The sequence below is a fragment of the Leiobunum rupestre genome, chromosome 4 (genome assembly GCF_980474605.1).
Source record: "Leiobunum rupestre chromosome 4, qqLeiRupe1.1.hap1, whole genome shotgun sequence".
In the NCBI taxonomy this organism is placed as follows: domain Eukaryota; kingdom Metazoa; phylum Arthropoda; class Arachnida; order Opiliones; family Sclerosomatidae; genus Leiobunum; species Leiobunum rupestre.
The window spans coordinates 40,407,949-40,424,425 of NC_143387.1; the positions used below are offsets into that span (position 1 = coordinate 40,407,949).

Sequence of the window (16,477 nt, forward strand, 5' to 3'; positions counted from 1 at the left end):
AAAAAATACCAATAGAACAAAAAAATACCAATAGAACAAAAAAATACCAATAGAACAAAAAAATACCAATAGAACAAAAAAATACCAATAGAACAAAAAAATACCAATAGAACAAAAAAATAAAGGCACTAATAAAAAACTGCGTGGGCTCATGACGACAACCCAACGAAGCCGATTTTTGTTTTTTTTTTGAGATACACACACATCGGTGTCGACCCGAGGCCTTAGACACCAGCACACACACAATAACTGATTAATCAGGGCGAGATATGTGTAACGGCCACGCCAACGGGGGGATACGTGGGGACAGGGGTGGGGACACCCTTGGCGGAAGTATTCCGACCACCCGTTAGGGGATTGGTGGTCGTCCTCACACGGCCATCCACAAACTCTGCCTCCCGGATGCCTGGGATTACAGGAGTGAGCCACTACTCCCGGCCAACGAAGCCGATAAAAATTAATGCAAATTAAAAATCGTAGACATGAATTATCAACACTTTAGATAAACTAAATAAAACAAGAAAAATAACCAATAGAAAAATATATAATGATAACCCAATCAAAAAGCAAGGTAATTCAAATACTTAGAAATCCAGAAAATGTCAATCCATATACCCAAGGTAATGAAAATTGTAATAGAAAAAACCAAAAACACCTTACCGTTAACAATTCCCGGCTTATAACGCACACAAAAAAGCCCTAAACTGAATAGTGAAGGCTAAACAACAGCGCATATCTCAAAATAAATAAAACCAACGTAACCAAATTAATGAAAATGTATCACACATTTAAAGCCGATAAGAAAACACGTAAAATAAATTACGAAGTTACGAGTAAAGTAAGCAAAACGAAAAAAGCGCGTTGTAAACCACTTGAAATTGTATTCATAAATGACCCTTAACGGTTCAAAAGTACCGATAGACAAAAAGGTTTAGATCGTTATTTATAGGTAACTATTTATTAATAAAATACAAGTTGTAGAAAGGTCTGCTTCAGAAAGCAATGTACGTAACATTCACGTTCGTTACAGTTAAATAACTTAATAACTGAGTACTGTAGTAAGCGTCGGGGGTTCTGTGGTAGAACACCCGCCTGTGGGCTCGGGTTCGAATCCCGCCTGATACCAGCGCAAATTGATTAAAAGACGTATACCGTGAACATTTGGTGGAAACCCTGCCAGAGACGTTTACCGTAACCCTCAGCACTCGGTCCGTCTCATAAGTCAAAAATTCATCACGTACAATCGCAATTCACAAAAGAAAATTATACTACACCCAATAACTAAAAGGGGGCTCTTTTTCCCTAATTCCAAGAAAATGCGAACGTGTTCGCAGCCCAGACAGACCCACAGACACAGACACGGTGATTGTACAACCCCTCCTAGGGGACATAGTCACCTCGGAGAGATAAAAAGAAACGATAAACCATTGGATAAGCTTATTTATTAAAAATAGTTTCGAAATAATTAACAGGAAATTAAAAATGGTTTTAAAAATGTGACAACAGGTAGAAATATATAAGGTTAGGCTCGGGCTTAGTGCTTACGGCTAAGCCTCGTTCACTCCTGTTCAAACGGGAGAGCGTCTATCGCACTGGTCATCGTCCACCGATCCGCTGCCACTCTTGGCCCGTTCCGCTTCTGTCAGGGAACTGCGCGTCGGCACTGGCGAAGGGACGACGTCTCGGGCGTGGTCAGTTCTCCGCTCGGACGAAGACGTTCCGCAAAACACGGGAGAGATCAGCGGCTGGCCAAAAGACCTACTTATCGTCCTGAAGGGCGAGGACACCGAGAAAGAGGCGCAAGGACAGTAAGTAGACGTGATGGGGTCCACTGGTCTTAAAGGACGACTCGCCGGCGGGCAGTTCAGAGAGAGTAAACTACGCCAAAGAGAAAATCCAGGTCAGACGCTAAGCAGACGGTTGGTAGACATAAGTTAAATTACTTGGACGCGAAGTGAAATCTGTCCGGTACCGTTCCTAGAGAGGGAAGAGTGGACGATCCGGGTGTGATTTGGTTGTACAAATTATTACGGACGATGGTGCTCGACGGTCTGAAGATATTGGTCGGAGTGACGGGTGGACTCAATTCCAGTTGTCTAAACCGCCAAGCGTCTTGCAGAAGTTGCATTCTAGTGAACTTTCGCCACTTGGCCCTCCGGTTTTGGAACCATACCTAGAGTAAGCGGTATTATAGTGAGTTAACAACGAGGAATTGAGTGAAACCAGATAAGTTCCAACCTGAACCCGGGCTTCCGACAAGTTAATTTTCCGGGCCACATCTTCGCGAAGGAACACGTCGGGGTAATGCGTCCTCTGAAAGACAGCCTCGAGTTCGTTCAATTGTTGAGGCGTGAACGTAGTGCGGTTACGACGCTAAAGCGCGATCGAACGGATAAAAGCGACATTAGCCCAACTCTTCGTAATAATATAAGACCAATACCTTTCTCCCGCCCCGAGCAGTTCGGAGCTACACCAGTTACAACTACTTTCTTTCAATCCTAACGAACGTGTAACTCGAAATTGGCAATCAATTTGTAGGGAGGAAGAAACGTATTCGTCTGCAATAGGGTAATGGCACTGTGGTGCCACAGGACGTCACCAGTGCTTTTTTAAATGAATAAACAATTTGAACCCAAAATGGCCGCTATGGACCAAGCTACTTGCTAATGAAACTCGCTCAGTAACAACAACGCGAGGTCAAAGGTAACGTCAATCACGTAATTGCTGTCTAAAAAAATGAATTTTACACGTTTGTTACTCGAGAGTCAATCAAAGATACTTAAATTGATAAAGAACTAAATTGATAATAAATATTAAAACTGCGGTTACCGATACTAGCTGCTAATACGTACGAGTTAATTTGTCAGTTAAACTGTACATTAAATCGCGATTTCATAATCTAATTACGCATGAATGAAAACGTTCGAAACCAACCTGAGGCCTTCGCGACAGAAGATAGCCGTCGACGAAAAAGTCTGGAGTGCCTCCGCTGGAGGAGGCGGAAGTACCCAAGAAGTGCCTGGACATGGATCGAGTCACGAGTAAATAGGTAGCTATTAAAAGGGGAAAACATCGCGGTACTAACTTTATATATAGAGAGACAACTGTCCAATAAACATCACGTGACGGTACGTCATGAGAACGACGATCCAATGAAGTTCTTCCGAGCAAAAAGGGAGTCGGTCGACGTTTCCCCCTGAACACCCCCCCCCCCTTCCTGGTTGTGTTTCCGAGCGTTGGTATCCGATTTCTAATTTCTTACCAAGCATTGCGGCTAATATTCGAATTTGAACAGATTGGAAAGTATAGTTAACATTTTTACCAGGGGTGGAGAGTGGGGGGGGGGGGGTCGCCAGAGAAGAGAAAGATTTCCCAATTTTTGCTCGATTTATATCTTTCCCGTTCGCGGCGCTCAGAGTCAGTTTCGTATCGCTTCTAATCATACTCATTTTATTGATGAAATATCACAAAAGGATGGACGGTGTAGCTTGCGGGGGAGCGAGGCCTTCTTTCATTTAATTTTCTCTCCCGGTCCGACCTCCGCCATTCAGGGGGAAACTTTTTCTATGGCGGTAAAAAATAAGATGAACTAATCAGGTAATTTTCCCAGATCAAAAGCGACGCGAAGAGAGGAAACGGACGATCCTTTCGGGACCGAATTAACCGCCTGTTTTTTGCGTCTATTGCCGACTTCGGATCAGAGTATCGAGGTAAAAATATCAGAGATGGAATAAAAATCATAACTTTTGATTAAAATTTCATCTTTAGAGAATACGGAGTTTAATTTAAAGCAAGTGGCGGATTTAGTGAAGCATCTCGATCGCGCGATAGATGTAGTGGACGGCATGGGTGGCCCAAATGGACGATCTCGACGACTCGACCTTTCAAATTCTGACCTTTTAAATTGTAAATGTGAACATCCATGATGTATTTAGGTCTAGTAGATTCATTCCGAAAATCAGTCGGTTAAAATATGGCTCCACATCATCTTGCGAAGACTAACTTCCCCTACGTCCAGGGTGGCCACACTATATTTTATATTTTTTCCTATATTTCGATGGTTTTCTTTAATATAACTTCATATAATTTGTCAATTTTCCTACTTTTGATATATTTTTCGTACTTCGATTTCTATATAGTTTTAAAAACAGCCAGCCTTTTACTAAAACACTAATATCATTGGCTTTTACGGCTGGCTGGTGTTTTAAAATGAAAATGTAATATTACTTTAATACATTTATCTAGTCACGAGGTCTGTGATGTTTTCGTATTAGATGAATAATTTCTATTCAACGAAAGTTCCTTAAAAGCATTTGTTTTATCACTTCCTCCGTTATTATCAAGGCCCGGGTTTGCTCTACCGGATAATAAAAATTATTCCTACAAATAGTTCTTTTTATAAAGTAACGTGGCCTTCTTGTTTCAATGTTGCTCTTACGTCACAGTCTCTTACTTTGACAAGTATACGAGCGCGCGCTACACTCGCGAGGAATATAGGTTTTTCTAGGGCACGTGCGAAGAATGTACTAATAAAGCTGGGTCTTGTGACGTAAGAGCAACATTTTAACAAGTTGGGCAAGACCACTTGTTATTTTATAAAATCAACTATTCACCAGAACGTTCCTATATTTTACTATAGAGTGTTGTCGTCTGATACGATTTTGAAAACTTGTAACGTCACAGCTGTAGTGTTAATAGTGACCGCCATGACAGTTACCGTTTTTTATCAATAGGCAAATTACAATGGTGACGTCGCAGGGTTTCAGAAGACAACACTCTATATTTACATAAAATTTAATCTTCTAATTTCCTATAAAATGACTAAATATTTCCTATTTTTCCTATAACAAATTGGAGGTTGCCCAAGGTCCGTCGAGAAAAATACACCATTGCACCCTGCCTACGTCTTCTCTTAAACTTGGTAATTTGAAGACTGGGTCTGGGGGGGGGGGGTGAAAAGACGACGGATCAGACGACGTTATGACATAGGGGAAGTGAGCAGCAGGGTTGGACATAAGGATATTTTTTAGTAGTCAGCTTGACTAGTGAGCCTCCTATCTAAACTTATTTTAGTAGTCACTGACTCGTACATTTTGCTTTACCCGTCAGAATTTAAATAGGAATTTTTATCACTTGAGTTACATGACTTTGCCGATCACAATTTTTTTTAAATAAAATGGAATTGATTAATGATGAATTTATGACACGCCATAATCGTCATTATTATTTATGAATATTTAGATAAATTTTTCAATAGTCAAATTGACTAGTGAGCCCCCAAATTTCGATTAATATTAGTAGACAGAGCATTTATTTTAGTAGTCAAGTGCCGTGACTAGTGTCTTATGTCCAACCCTACAAGAAGGCAGAGCAAAATTTTCTATTGGTGAAGATTTCCATCAAAGGCACTATGAAACAAGTTGCTCAAACTACAATTGCTACTAACATCTGGTGCACTTGTTGCTGATTTCAATTACCTCTTTTAAATATTGTTTATACGGTAACGTTTGATCATACTTTATGTGGGAAATATAACACATAAATTACGTATTTTAGTTATACTTACATTCTAATTACTAATTCCCATCAATTGTCGCTTAGAATTAGATGAAAGGTTTCAAGTTACTTTCTTGCTACCCGTTGATTAGAATCAGATTTGAAAACAAGAGGAGCTTCCAGAATTGAACAACAATTGTTAAATATTTTAAATTATTGGCATTGTCAAAGAACAAAGGTTTTCAATACCACCAGTAATTGTAAATAGTTACTTGAGACCCCTATAGGCGCAGTTTGTTTTTGGGCCCATTTTTGGGGGTCGACGCACGCCAAGGGGAGTTTTAGCATTTTTGAAATTGAAATCCAAGCGCGAGCAGTTTAAACTCGTTTACTCGTGGCAACGTCACGCGTAATCGTGGGGTCTGACATTTACAAAATTGGCGTACGGGATTTGGAATCTCATAGTGATTTCGGCAATCAAAATATGATTTTATGATTTCAGGTTTTTAAGGATGATTTTCAGATTTTGGAACCGATTTCCGCCTAGATTTCAGGATTTTAAAATTCATTTGAAGATTTCTAAAATTATTTTTCTTTAGAGTGTACGGGATTTGTACGAATACCGCGCATAAATACATCTGGTTTACCTGTTCATACCGATATTGATCTACCTTGTTAATTTGTATATACTTACTAATTTGTTATTATGTGATCACTAAATTTTGTTAATTTGTATTTTATATTTTCAATCTAATATTACCAGATGTAAGTCCATGATAAGAATGTCTAAATAAAATTATTATTATTATTGCCGACTAAAAATCTCTCGTTCTTTCTAAATCAAAAGTATTTAAATTAAAATTAGACTTATCATTTCGATTAATTTACACTGGGTATTTCGAATTCTTCCGCTACATGGAAATATATTGAAATGTGTGAAAAAAAATTAAACTTAGAACGGATACAATGAAAGCGGATCGAATAACAACAGCGTTCTATACTCGCGATATTAGCAAATTGCGGTACGTACAACTTTAATCAAAAACGAAAAGACATTTAGCCGCCACTCTCGAAACGAGCTTTGTTTGACAAATTTGTCTATAGGCTTAATCGCATCGCGCGACACGTGTCACAAGCCCATTATCCCCAACAATACAATACATTATCCGCTTTAATAAAACTACCGTTATTAAGATGATTCTCCGAAACCGAAGACTGAAACTTTAGAGAGAGAGAGAGAGTGAGAGAGAGCGAAAAAATGGCAATTTTCTCTAAAACTCTTCGGCGTCGTGGCAGCTACGGGTAAGCGCGGGAATAAACAACCCCAAATATGCTTTGGCCAATCTGAATAGCGGGGAGGAGGGGGAATATCAATCTCTGTGAAAGGTATGGCTTCTCGGGTAACCGATTCGGGGGTAGGCTAGATTTGCATGAACTATATATATTGTTACCTAATGCCACTAGCCAGTTCCCGAACTGCCGGATTCGAGTTACTTCAATTTATGTAATGGATAAAGCATTTGCTAATAAACTCTTTCAACGAAACCTCCCCATTTCACTAATGCCATCCTAATTAAGGTTTCCGAACAAAATTATTTACATTTTCCACTTTTTATTCTTTTTTTTTGTCATTTCCAGGATGATTTTAAGAAAAATAACGAAGCGACTTTCTCGTTAATTTTAAGATTGAAATTGACATTTATTACCAATTATTATATCCTATCCTATAATATTTAGCGCGACATAATCTTATTTTTAGAAAAAAAGGGTTATAATTACAAAATGTCTTTTTCAGCGTAAGGTACCAGTAGCAAGAGGTCAAAAAACAGTTTTTTTGCTCCAGGATTCATTTCCATCCCCCCCCCCGTCGGTATGCCTCTGTATTATACCCATTTTATAAGTGACCACTAGCCAGGGGTGTAACGAAGGCGGTCGAATTCCATCCCAATTTTTCCTAGTCAACCTCATTTATTGGAATGTTTCTTCGATTTTTTTTGAAAATAAAATGATTCCTAAAATAAAGTGGTCAGAAACTTCATTTTGGCAACTAGACTTTATTTTTCCAATGGACGCTTCAATAAAAGATACTCCGTTTTTACTCCCCTCTCCAAATTCATCTGGGAAGGAACTATTTCCGGTCGGTCGGTTAAACGGTTAGAATGGCTAGCCAAAAAGTCATATTTAAGCCAATTGGAGACGCGTTTTTGCCCTCATGAGAATTTTGCGTCAGATAAGAAATGCGTCGGCTCACGTGTATAAGGAACATACTAATGTTAATTTTCGATAATATATTTTAAGGTAAAATATATAATGTTACTAAAACTAAGTATAAGAGGATAATATTATTATTATTATCATCATCTTATGGTATAAATAATTAAAATTATACGGAATATTTTTATATTACCGGGCAATTTTAAGGCTTCTCATGGAGGCAGAGTTAATTAATTTCGTATAAAATTATCTTTCGGAAAAAGATGAAAACTAATTCCTTTAGAACTAAACGTATTACTTTTGCAGTACGGTATGCAACAAGTGTTTCCTTTTAACCAGGTAACTTTTTTGGCATGTTAAGATGTTAAGGCTTAGCAAAAAACCAATGTTATGTTCGAGAAAAGTTTCCAGCTTTCTAATATTTCAACAAGCACTATATAAATAATAACTTATGAGTCCTGGCTGTCGGAAATATTACTTCTTGGCAATTTCTGGGAAGATGTTTTATTTAAGCGCCTATTGCCAAAATGATTCCTAAAACAAAGTGGTCAGAAATTTCATTTCGGCAAACTGGACTTTATTTTTCCAATTGACCAAAATGAGTCCTAAAACAAAGTGGTCAGTAACTTCATTTCGGCAACTGGACTTTATTTTTCCAAATTGACCAAAATGAGTCCTAAAACAAAGTGGTCAGTAACTTCATTTCGGCAACTGGACTTTATTTTTCCAAATTTACCAAAATGAGTCCTAAAACAAAGTGGTCAGTAACTTCATTTCGGCAACTGGACTTTATTTTTCCAAATTTACCAAAATGAGTCCTAAAACAAAGTGGTCAGAAATTTCATTTCGGCAAACTGGACTTTATTTTTCCAATTGAAAAAAATGAGTCCTAAAACAAAGTGGTCAGAAACTTCATTTCGGCAACTGGACTTTTTTTTTCCAATTTACAAAGTTAATTTACCAAGGGACGCCCTTGCCATTAACGAGTCAAACATTTTGTCGCCCGAAAAAGATTAGCATTTACAAAAGGTGCCGATTGTGTTGTTGCATTGTATGAAAACGCTCAACTACTTTGGTTTTCATTAAGGACAGAGCCTGATTAACACTATTGGGGGCGTGTGCCAAGTAGAATTTGGGGCCCCTAAAAAAGTTCGGACCTTACTTTTGGACTTGAAATAATAATATAAAAAAATGGAAAAAACTTGGCACATGACTTGATACGGTTGTGATTAAAGGTGTGTGAGTTTTACTTTTTGGGTTTCGAATCGAATCCCGAGTCTAGGAAAATTGAACTCGTTTGAGTCAGGAGTCCTAGATAAGTGGACTCGCGCGAGTCATTCATTTATTTTAATTTACAAACTTAATTTAAGTTGACTTATTATTATTAAAAATTACAAGATTTAAAACAAAATATATGAATAAAAACCGGGGAGCAATTTTGTCATTTTCCCGTGTTTGATATCGTTTCTGGTAGTACTGCATAAGGTTAAATTTAAAATTATTAAAACGAGAAAACCATTGAAATCAGAAGCTAGAACGTTTATTCGAATTACCGATTAGAAGCCGTAGCCTCGAACACGATTTCCAAACAGTGGAATACAGAGGTTCTTATTAGATTTCTATCAACTCCTCGCTAGGCGCTGTCAAGGCTGCCTGAAACGCGAGTTTTCCCCCACCCCCCAGTAAAATTTTACATTTGAAGTATAGGCAGTATCACCCTTAAAGTACAATAAGAACAACTAACGAAAATGATGTTTACAATCTGAGCGTCTACAAATCACGCCAACGTTGTAGTTGTGCTACCATGAAACTGAGTTTGCAAGTTATCTCCCCACTGGTTACTGGTTAGAGCAACAACTTCAATACATTCTTGGTTAGAGGGATTTCCCCTTTACTTAAAACATAACGGTGTAGGGAGCTGTTGACTCTGGTGGCATGAACGGCTTGCCACCACCCTCCTATACTCAGTTGCAGGTTAAGAAATGCAAAATATATTTGGCGGAAAGATACCAGCACGAATTTCCGGTAAAACCGTGGCGGGAATTTCGAATTTCGCCTATTTTCTGTCGCGTGTTTTATTAATCCATTTTAGAAATGTTAATTTGCGTAAATTTCAAAGTGATCAACAAATATTTTATATTGATTATTATTTTTAGTAAGAATCATCAAAACGCACGATTATGTACGTCAACCTGGTAATCTCGGCATTACCTGTTCTATACTTACCCTAACTAAATTTTTTTAGGTATGCCTTACTTGTAGTACTAAAAAGAAATTATTAGAACTGTTCTTAAAACTTAACTATGTTAATAAATTACTTATCACTTCGAAATATAACGCAATAGACAGTATTTTCCAAAATTATATAACGCGCGCAGGAATACATAGAAATTCAATGGTAAACAGGCCAAAATTCAAATTCCCACCGCCGATTTACCAAAAATTCGTGCTAGTATGTTTCAAAGGAAGAATCCTTGATCTTTCCACCAAACGTACCGAAATTTACGGTAAACTCTGCGTGGTCTCGCCAGTACTGAGGGGGGGTTGTAGGGGGTTAAAAAGCACGTTACTTTTTCTTTATTTTGCCACAGAGCTTGCGTTGCCCTTTAAGAAACAAACCTCAACAATAACTAGAGAGGACGATCGTAAACTTTTTGTGCCTCGTGTAAATGCATCTTATCGAAAACATCATTTCTCAAATAGAACAATATCCAACTGGAATCACCTTCCTCAAAAGACTGTCTTTAAAATCAAAAAAATATTCCTGAATCATTTACGTCACCCCTCTGAGCGCTTTTAAGCAGCCCCTGGCGGCTTTGGTGCAGTCATTAAGAAGAAGAAGAAGAACTGAGTTGCCGGGAGTAGTGGCGTACTCCTGTAATCCCAAGCGTCTGGGAGGCAGAGATTGTGGATGGCCGTGTGAGGACGACCACCAATCCCCCAGCGGGTGGTCGGAATACTTCCGCCACGGGTGTCCCCACCCCTGTCCCCACATATCTCTCCCTGATTAATAAGTTATTGTGTGATGGTGTCTAAGGCCTTGGGTCGACACCAATTTGTGTATCTCAAAAAAAAAGAAGAAGAACTGAGTTTACCAGACTTGGAATTAGCGGGAGTCTTGGGGCCAATGGCTCTTAATAAAAATCAGTGGGCTCTTAAAATAAATCATTCGAACGGGGGTTGCGGGCCACCGGGGCTCTCAATTTAATTAAAAAATATTTATTAAACATTTTACGGAAATTTCTGTAACATGATTTCATGGAAGAAGAAAGCTAAGGAATAGAATTGAGGCGCGCGATTCACACCCCATGCGAGAACTCCGCCACCCCCAGGGGGGCGATTCTGTAAGAAATCGAATGGGAATGCGATCTCGATACCTTATACTATGTCGAGATCGACTTCGACAATTTGCATTGATTTATGCTTATTCGAAATCTTTACAGAATACCATTCGGCGAGATCTCGAAGTTCAAAATGTAGTTTTCGATCGAAAATTGGATTTCGAATATTTACAGAATAGGCCCCCTGGTGGGAGAATAAGAGGGGTGAAAAAGGGGGTTATCGTGGTAAAATATTTGTGAAGTAGCATAGAAATAGAACTGTTTGGCGTAGTCCATGTTGGCGCCCTCTTTCCATAGGAAAAAATATATTTTCAAAATTACAGTGATATTAAACACAATACCTTCCCATTTTATAAACTTTATAGCTAAATTAGATTTAAAATCATCAGCAAAAACAGTTAAAATCTTGCCATTGTGGAGATGTTGTGGCTAAGAAAATAACGCGCGCAACCGCAACGGCCAAAAATATATTAGTTATCTAGATGGCCGCATCATGGTGCGATGAAGCTAGTTTGCTGTCACGTGTCAATTTTACCTCGATGCGATCCCCATATTTTCAACCCACCCCATTCACTCGTTTGTGGGAGTTGGCATCAAACCGTGGGTAGAACTTCGATCTTGGAGGAATAAAACAAGTATACAGGAGTTGCGGAGAGCTGCGAAATCGGTTTCGTCAGTGACTGTGAACTCGCGCGAGACGGAGGGGTTCAAACGCGACTAGCGCCAGCTGCATACGGAATTTTGCAACTATTCTCATTTTATATCATTGTTTTCGCGTCGTCTGGTTTGTTTTGAAACATTTCTAAATTCTTTGCACCTTTTTCCAAAATGACTCGTATTTGTTTGGAGGAATAAAACAAACCAGACGACGCGAAAACAATGCTATAAAATGAGAATAGTTACAAAATCCCGAATGCAGTTGGCGCTAGTCGCGTTTGAACCCCTCCGAATCGCGCAAGATCACGGTCACTGACGAAACCGATTTCGCAGCTCTCCGCAACTCCTGTATACTTGTTTTATTACTCCAAGCTTCGATACTCAATTCTATTCCTTAGCTTTCTTCTTCCAAGATGATTTGTACGCCGTTTTTGAAACTATGTTTTCCTCGAGGGGTCGGACATTTACCAAAATCCCGTACACTTTGTCTAAAATCGCAAAATCTTGTAACTCTCTCTATGGTAAATTAACATTGAAATCCCAAAATCACTTCAAAAAGTAATAATAAAATCGCCAAAATCTCTACGAAATTCCGAAATCCCGTACAAAATAATGGCAAGTGTCCGACCCCTCGGTTTTCCTACCCTATACGAGAGCGGGATCTAGCGTTACAAATGATTATGTGTGATATTATAATATACTTGCTTGTTTTAAAGTTAATAAATGTTATTTCCTATTTTCCCTACCTAATTTTAAATCCCCCCCCCAATTCCCTCCCCCCCCCGCTTGGGCCAGTGGCTCTTAATAAAAATAAACTTAAGGGGGGTCGGGAACCCGCAGGGCCCCCGTAAAAAATATCACTATTTCCAAGTCTGGAGTTTACGCAATGTAATCTGGTACAGTGTTGCCAATGTGTGGGATAAATCCCACATTGTGGTATTTTTGGCGATTTTTTGGGCTGTGTGGGATAAAGGGCTTTTTAAGCGAAAATCATTGATTTGGTGGGATTTTTGGACTGAATTTTTGAAAAAGTCTCTTTCCAGAAATTCATAAACAGGAAATATCAGACTTCTATAATCACAATAACCATAATATTAATTCTCTAGCAATTTTAAAAATACTGCTCATTTAGGCGTACGTTTCAATCAAAGAAGATGGTAAAATGACTTAACAAAACATTTATTATAGATTTTTTTTATAAAAATTATTAGTAATTTTTATTTAATTTTTTCCCCGCGCTGGCATATTTTCCGCTGAGTTTTGGGAGGGGGGCGTGGCTACAACGTGTAGGGGGTTTGGCTGGAAATTTTTTAACTGGACTGTGGGATTTTCGCTCGTCAAACATTGGCAACACTGATCTGGCATTAAAAGTCGCTAGTTGACTGGGGTATAGGGTGGTATTAGCATGCACGATTTACGAACCTTGGAATTAGCCTACCTAATTATTATTATTTGCCATGTCTCCCCAAACATTTAGTGTTAATTTACTAAAACAACTCAGTTTATTTGAGGGAAAATAACAGCGGCCACAATTTAGTAACTTTCCGTTTCTTAAACACATTAGTTATTAAAATGCTTTATTAAATAATAACAGATCTAAGATTAAAGCTCACACATGTTCAGTAGTGTGGCCAGATTTCAGAGGGGGTAAAAATATCCACCATCTACGCCACTGATCATGATAAGCCTGCATCTAACAAAATACCAGCAGATATGATGTTGCCAAACACAAATTTCTAAAACGACAGGAATTGAAATAAGCAAAACGACCTTAATAAGAATAAATTTTCAACTTTTAAAGGTAAAATGAAAAAATTACACTAGAAAATTAATTTCCACTTTGATTTCATTTGAACGCTATGAATGTTTTTGTTGAGGTAACCAGTCAATTTGGCAATGAAATTTATTTTACAGTACCAGCTAATCTTAACTTAAAATGATGCAGTCTTTCCTTGAAATTTGGTGGTCAATTATCCAACAAAATGTTTTCGATCAAATACTATGAAAGGTTCCTTTCATAGTCTTTGGATACAATGAAAAATTAGCACACGTCAAAATTTATAATTTAATTGTAAAAATTTATATATCTGTCTTCGTGATCAATATAACATATACTTAAACATCTTTAACAGCAGCAATATAAAAGTTGAAAAAACATCATTTATAGTAAGGATTTTGCCATGTTAGAGAAAAATCTGTTATTTCCATATTTATTATTACTATATCTACAGTTTTGAACTTTGTGCCATCAATAGGACATCATGCATTTGCGTTAAACTCTCCTCCAGTGCATTTTTAAAATTTGACGCATTTGTTTCTGGGTTACTGTTGTAAGCGGAAACACCGAAATTAATAGTATTTGCCCTTGGGTTGTAGCAGCATCCGTAACCATTGGGTACGAGTGGGCCGTAACACATCACAGCATCATTCTTGGAAGGAACTTGACTCGTAGATATTTTAAAATGGGTACTTGATGTATATCCAGAGTCCATATAAAAGTCAGGGATATTGAGGCCTTCCTCAATCGCAATTTTCTTTAAACCAAGTAAAACACGGTCCACACCCATGCCATTGATTGCGTCAATTGTGTATGTTTTATGTGAATTTATGGCTTTCTTCAAATATTCCGCTTTTGTATTTAGTGGTGCGTTACTGAGCATATTTTCACAAAACTCCTTTGATTCAATGGAAGTCGATCTTATGGTTTCAGTACGGCCGTGTAAAAACTTTCGTGTTGAGGCGGATTCATAGGTGGCTCCCACTTCCTGGTGTATGCGATAGTAGGCCAATTGAATTGCCATTTGCACAAAACTATCTGGGCTTTGTTTTTGACTTTTGACAAACTCTTTTCCATATCCATTGAATGAAAAACAATGCAAGTCCAAATCATCAATTAAAGAATTCAAGTCATCATCAGCTTGATTTATATCAGACAAACTCTCATCTGATAGTTCAAATTTTAACTTCCTTGGTGTTTTAACATTGACCGCTGGCAACCACAGGTTTTCTGAAGTTTTCTCAATGTAATCAAGAATGTGATCCATAACTGATATAATTGGAGGACCTTCAGCGGGAGAGTGTTCGTAGCTCAGACCAACCAGTCCATCTTCACTCACTATGAACTGAACTGTTTTGTCAAACCAACGATTCCCTGAATTAGCACCAGATCCCCTACCATGCAACGATAAAAGGCCAGCTTGAGTCATGACATTTGGTGCATTTGACTCTATTAAAGGAGTAGCTTTATCAAGACACAAGACAAATATTCCACGTTGAATAGATTCAATAGATTCCTTATTAATTTTATTGCTTTTGTAAAGACGCTTGTAAGCCTTAGCCCAAATATCACGATGCTCAGTTGTAAGTACTCCAATTGGGTCTTTACGATGTTGCGATTCTTGCATTACAGCTATAAGCTGACTTAGTACTTGGCTTTCGTTTAAAAGTTGTCCATATTCTCCAAAAATATCAACTTCAAAAAAATTATTGTTACTAATAACAATAATATGGCGGGGATGAGACCCTATCTCATTGTAGTTAATCAAAGTATCACAGTTCTTTTGGGGTATACGACACGTTGAAAATATTTTCTTGTATTGAGACATATCCATTGGGGCAGAACCAGCCATTTCAGGTTCCAACTCTTCTTGATCAATCATTAGCTTAAAATCTAGAGCTGCGCTAACTAATTTTGCAGCATATTTCAGTTGATCTTCAGTGCTTGCAAAATGTTGAGATGGAAAAACTAGACCTGGGTTAGAATTAACCACGAGTGGTTCTCGAAATTCAAAATAAGCAGTTTTCAACCACCAGTCATAAAGCCAGTTTTCACAATTTTCAGCCCTTTTCACTAGTAGACTGTGTAATTTTTCGCCAATACCACCTGAAGCCCCGAAATTCTTTACGCTATTCAGTGTCTGATGAAAATCTTCATCAGAGAGTAAAGGTTTGACTGACTTTAAATACTTGGACAAAATCTCCTTAAGTGGTGGTACTGGAAGCCTTCCTAAATTGCCTTGCTTGCGCAGCATTGGGCCTTTGACCCTAGATTGATCAATATTTGTGCTTGAGCAATAATATTTATCACTTAGCCACTTTGTGGGGATATTAGAAATTGAATAGTTTGGGATAAAAATTCTGCCTGTACAAATTTTTCTAATGAAAGCCATGTCTAATTTTGTTACTTGAAAAATATGACCAAATAGCAAAAGCTTTACTTTCGGTATAACGATTAAGATAGGCCAATGGAAGGGACAAACTAGCTGATAGGCCGGTCATATAACGTAGGTCATAGTTTACGGCCTCTTGAGGCCCTGACCTCCTCCAGCTCCAATCACTATCGCTTTTGCATAGGCGGAAATATACAAAAAATAGGCCTAGATCTGAGAAACGTTTCGCTTAAGTAGATAATAGTTTAAAGTCTTACCCCATATTATAGTAATCCACCAAAATGTGCGTTTGATTTGGGTTTAAAAATAATAAATTTATGGACCACTGGGATGTTATAATTATCGAGGCGATGTACCCGGATTCAAACCCGAATCCGAATCGAACCGTACGGGCATTAGGGCAATGCACATAATCAAAGTTGGCCGTAATGATGCTATCCTTTTACCATATGTAACATAATTACTCATAAGTATGCCACTGTACCTTTACTCCATTCGAAAATCTTCACTAACGGTTTGTTTCACCACGAACCAGTAAAAAGGTGGACTACGTTAGATTTTAACCTTTTTATTCATCCTAGTAATTTTGGGAGTCACTAA

General features: G+C 38.1%; 2 protein-coding genes across 2 annotated transcripts; both read right to left on the reverse strand.

Annotated features, from left to right (window-relative positions):
* Positions 1-1,424: 1,424 nt before the first annotated feature.
* Positions 1,425-16,232, reverse strand: LOC149947770 (homeobox protein otx5-like). The gene is made up of 5 exons (XM_090172770.1): positions 16,135-16,232; positions 2,935-3,053; positions 2,239-2,373; positions 1,944-2,173; positions 1,425-1,878 (listed from the first exon to the last, which is right to left on the reverse strand). The coding sequence occupies exons 2-5, from the start codon at positions 3,025-3,027 to the stop codon at positions 1,569-1,571; spliced, it is 768 nt and encodes a 255-aa protein (XP_090028896.1). The 5' UTR covers positions 3,028-3,053; positions 16,135-16,232; the 3' UTR covers positions 1,425-1,568.
* On the reverse strand, positions 13,506-15,899 carry LOC149947771 (carnitine O-acetyltransferase-like). The gene has a single exon (XM_090172408.1). The coding sequence runs from the start codon at positions 15,875-15,877 to the stop codon at positions 13,934-13,936; it is 1,944 nt and encodes a 647-aa protein (XP_090028534.1). The 5' UTR covers positions 15,878-15,899; the 3' UTR covers positions 13,506-13,933.
* Positions 16,233-16,477: the final 245 nt, after the last annotated feature.

Bases quoted from the DNA above. Each gene is read 5' to 3' on its own strand.
- LOC149947770 (XM_090172770.1), bottom strand. From the start codon at position 3,027: ATGTCCAGGCACTTCTTGGGTACTTCCGCCTCCTCCAGCGGAGGCACT. The intron at 2,174-2,238 runs GTTGGAACTTAT...CGCTTACTCTAG, and splicing joins TGTCGGAAGCCCGGGTTCAG to GTATGGTTCCAAAACCGGAG. The intron at 1,879-1,943 runs GTAATTTAACTT...TCTTTGGCGTAG, and splicing joins AGATTTCACTTCGCGTCCAA to TTTACTCTCTCTGAACTGCC.
- LOC149947771 (XM_090172408.1), bottom strand. From the start codon at position 15,877: ATGGCTTTCATTAGAAAAATTTGTACAGGCAGAATTTTTATCCCAAAC.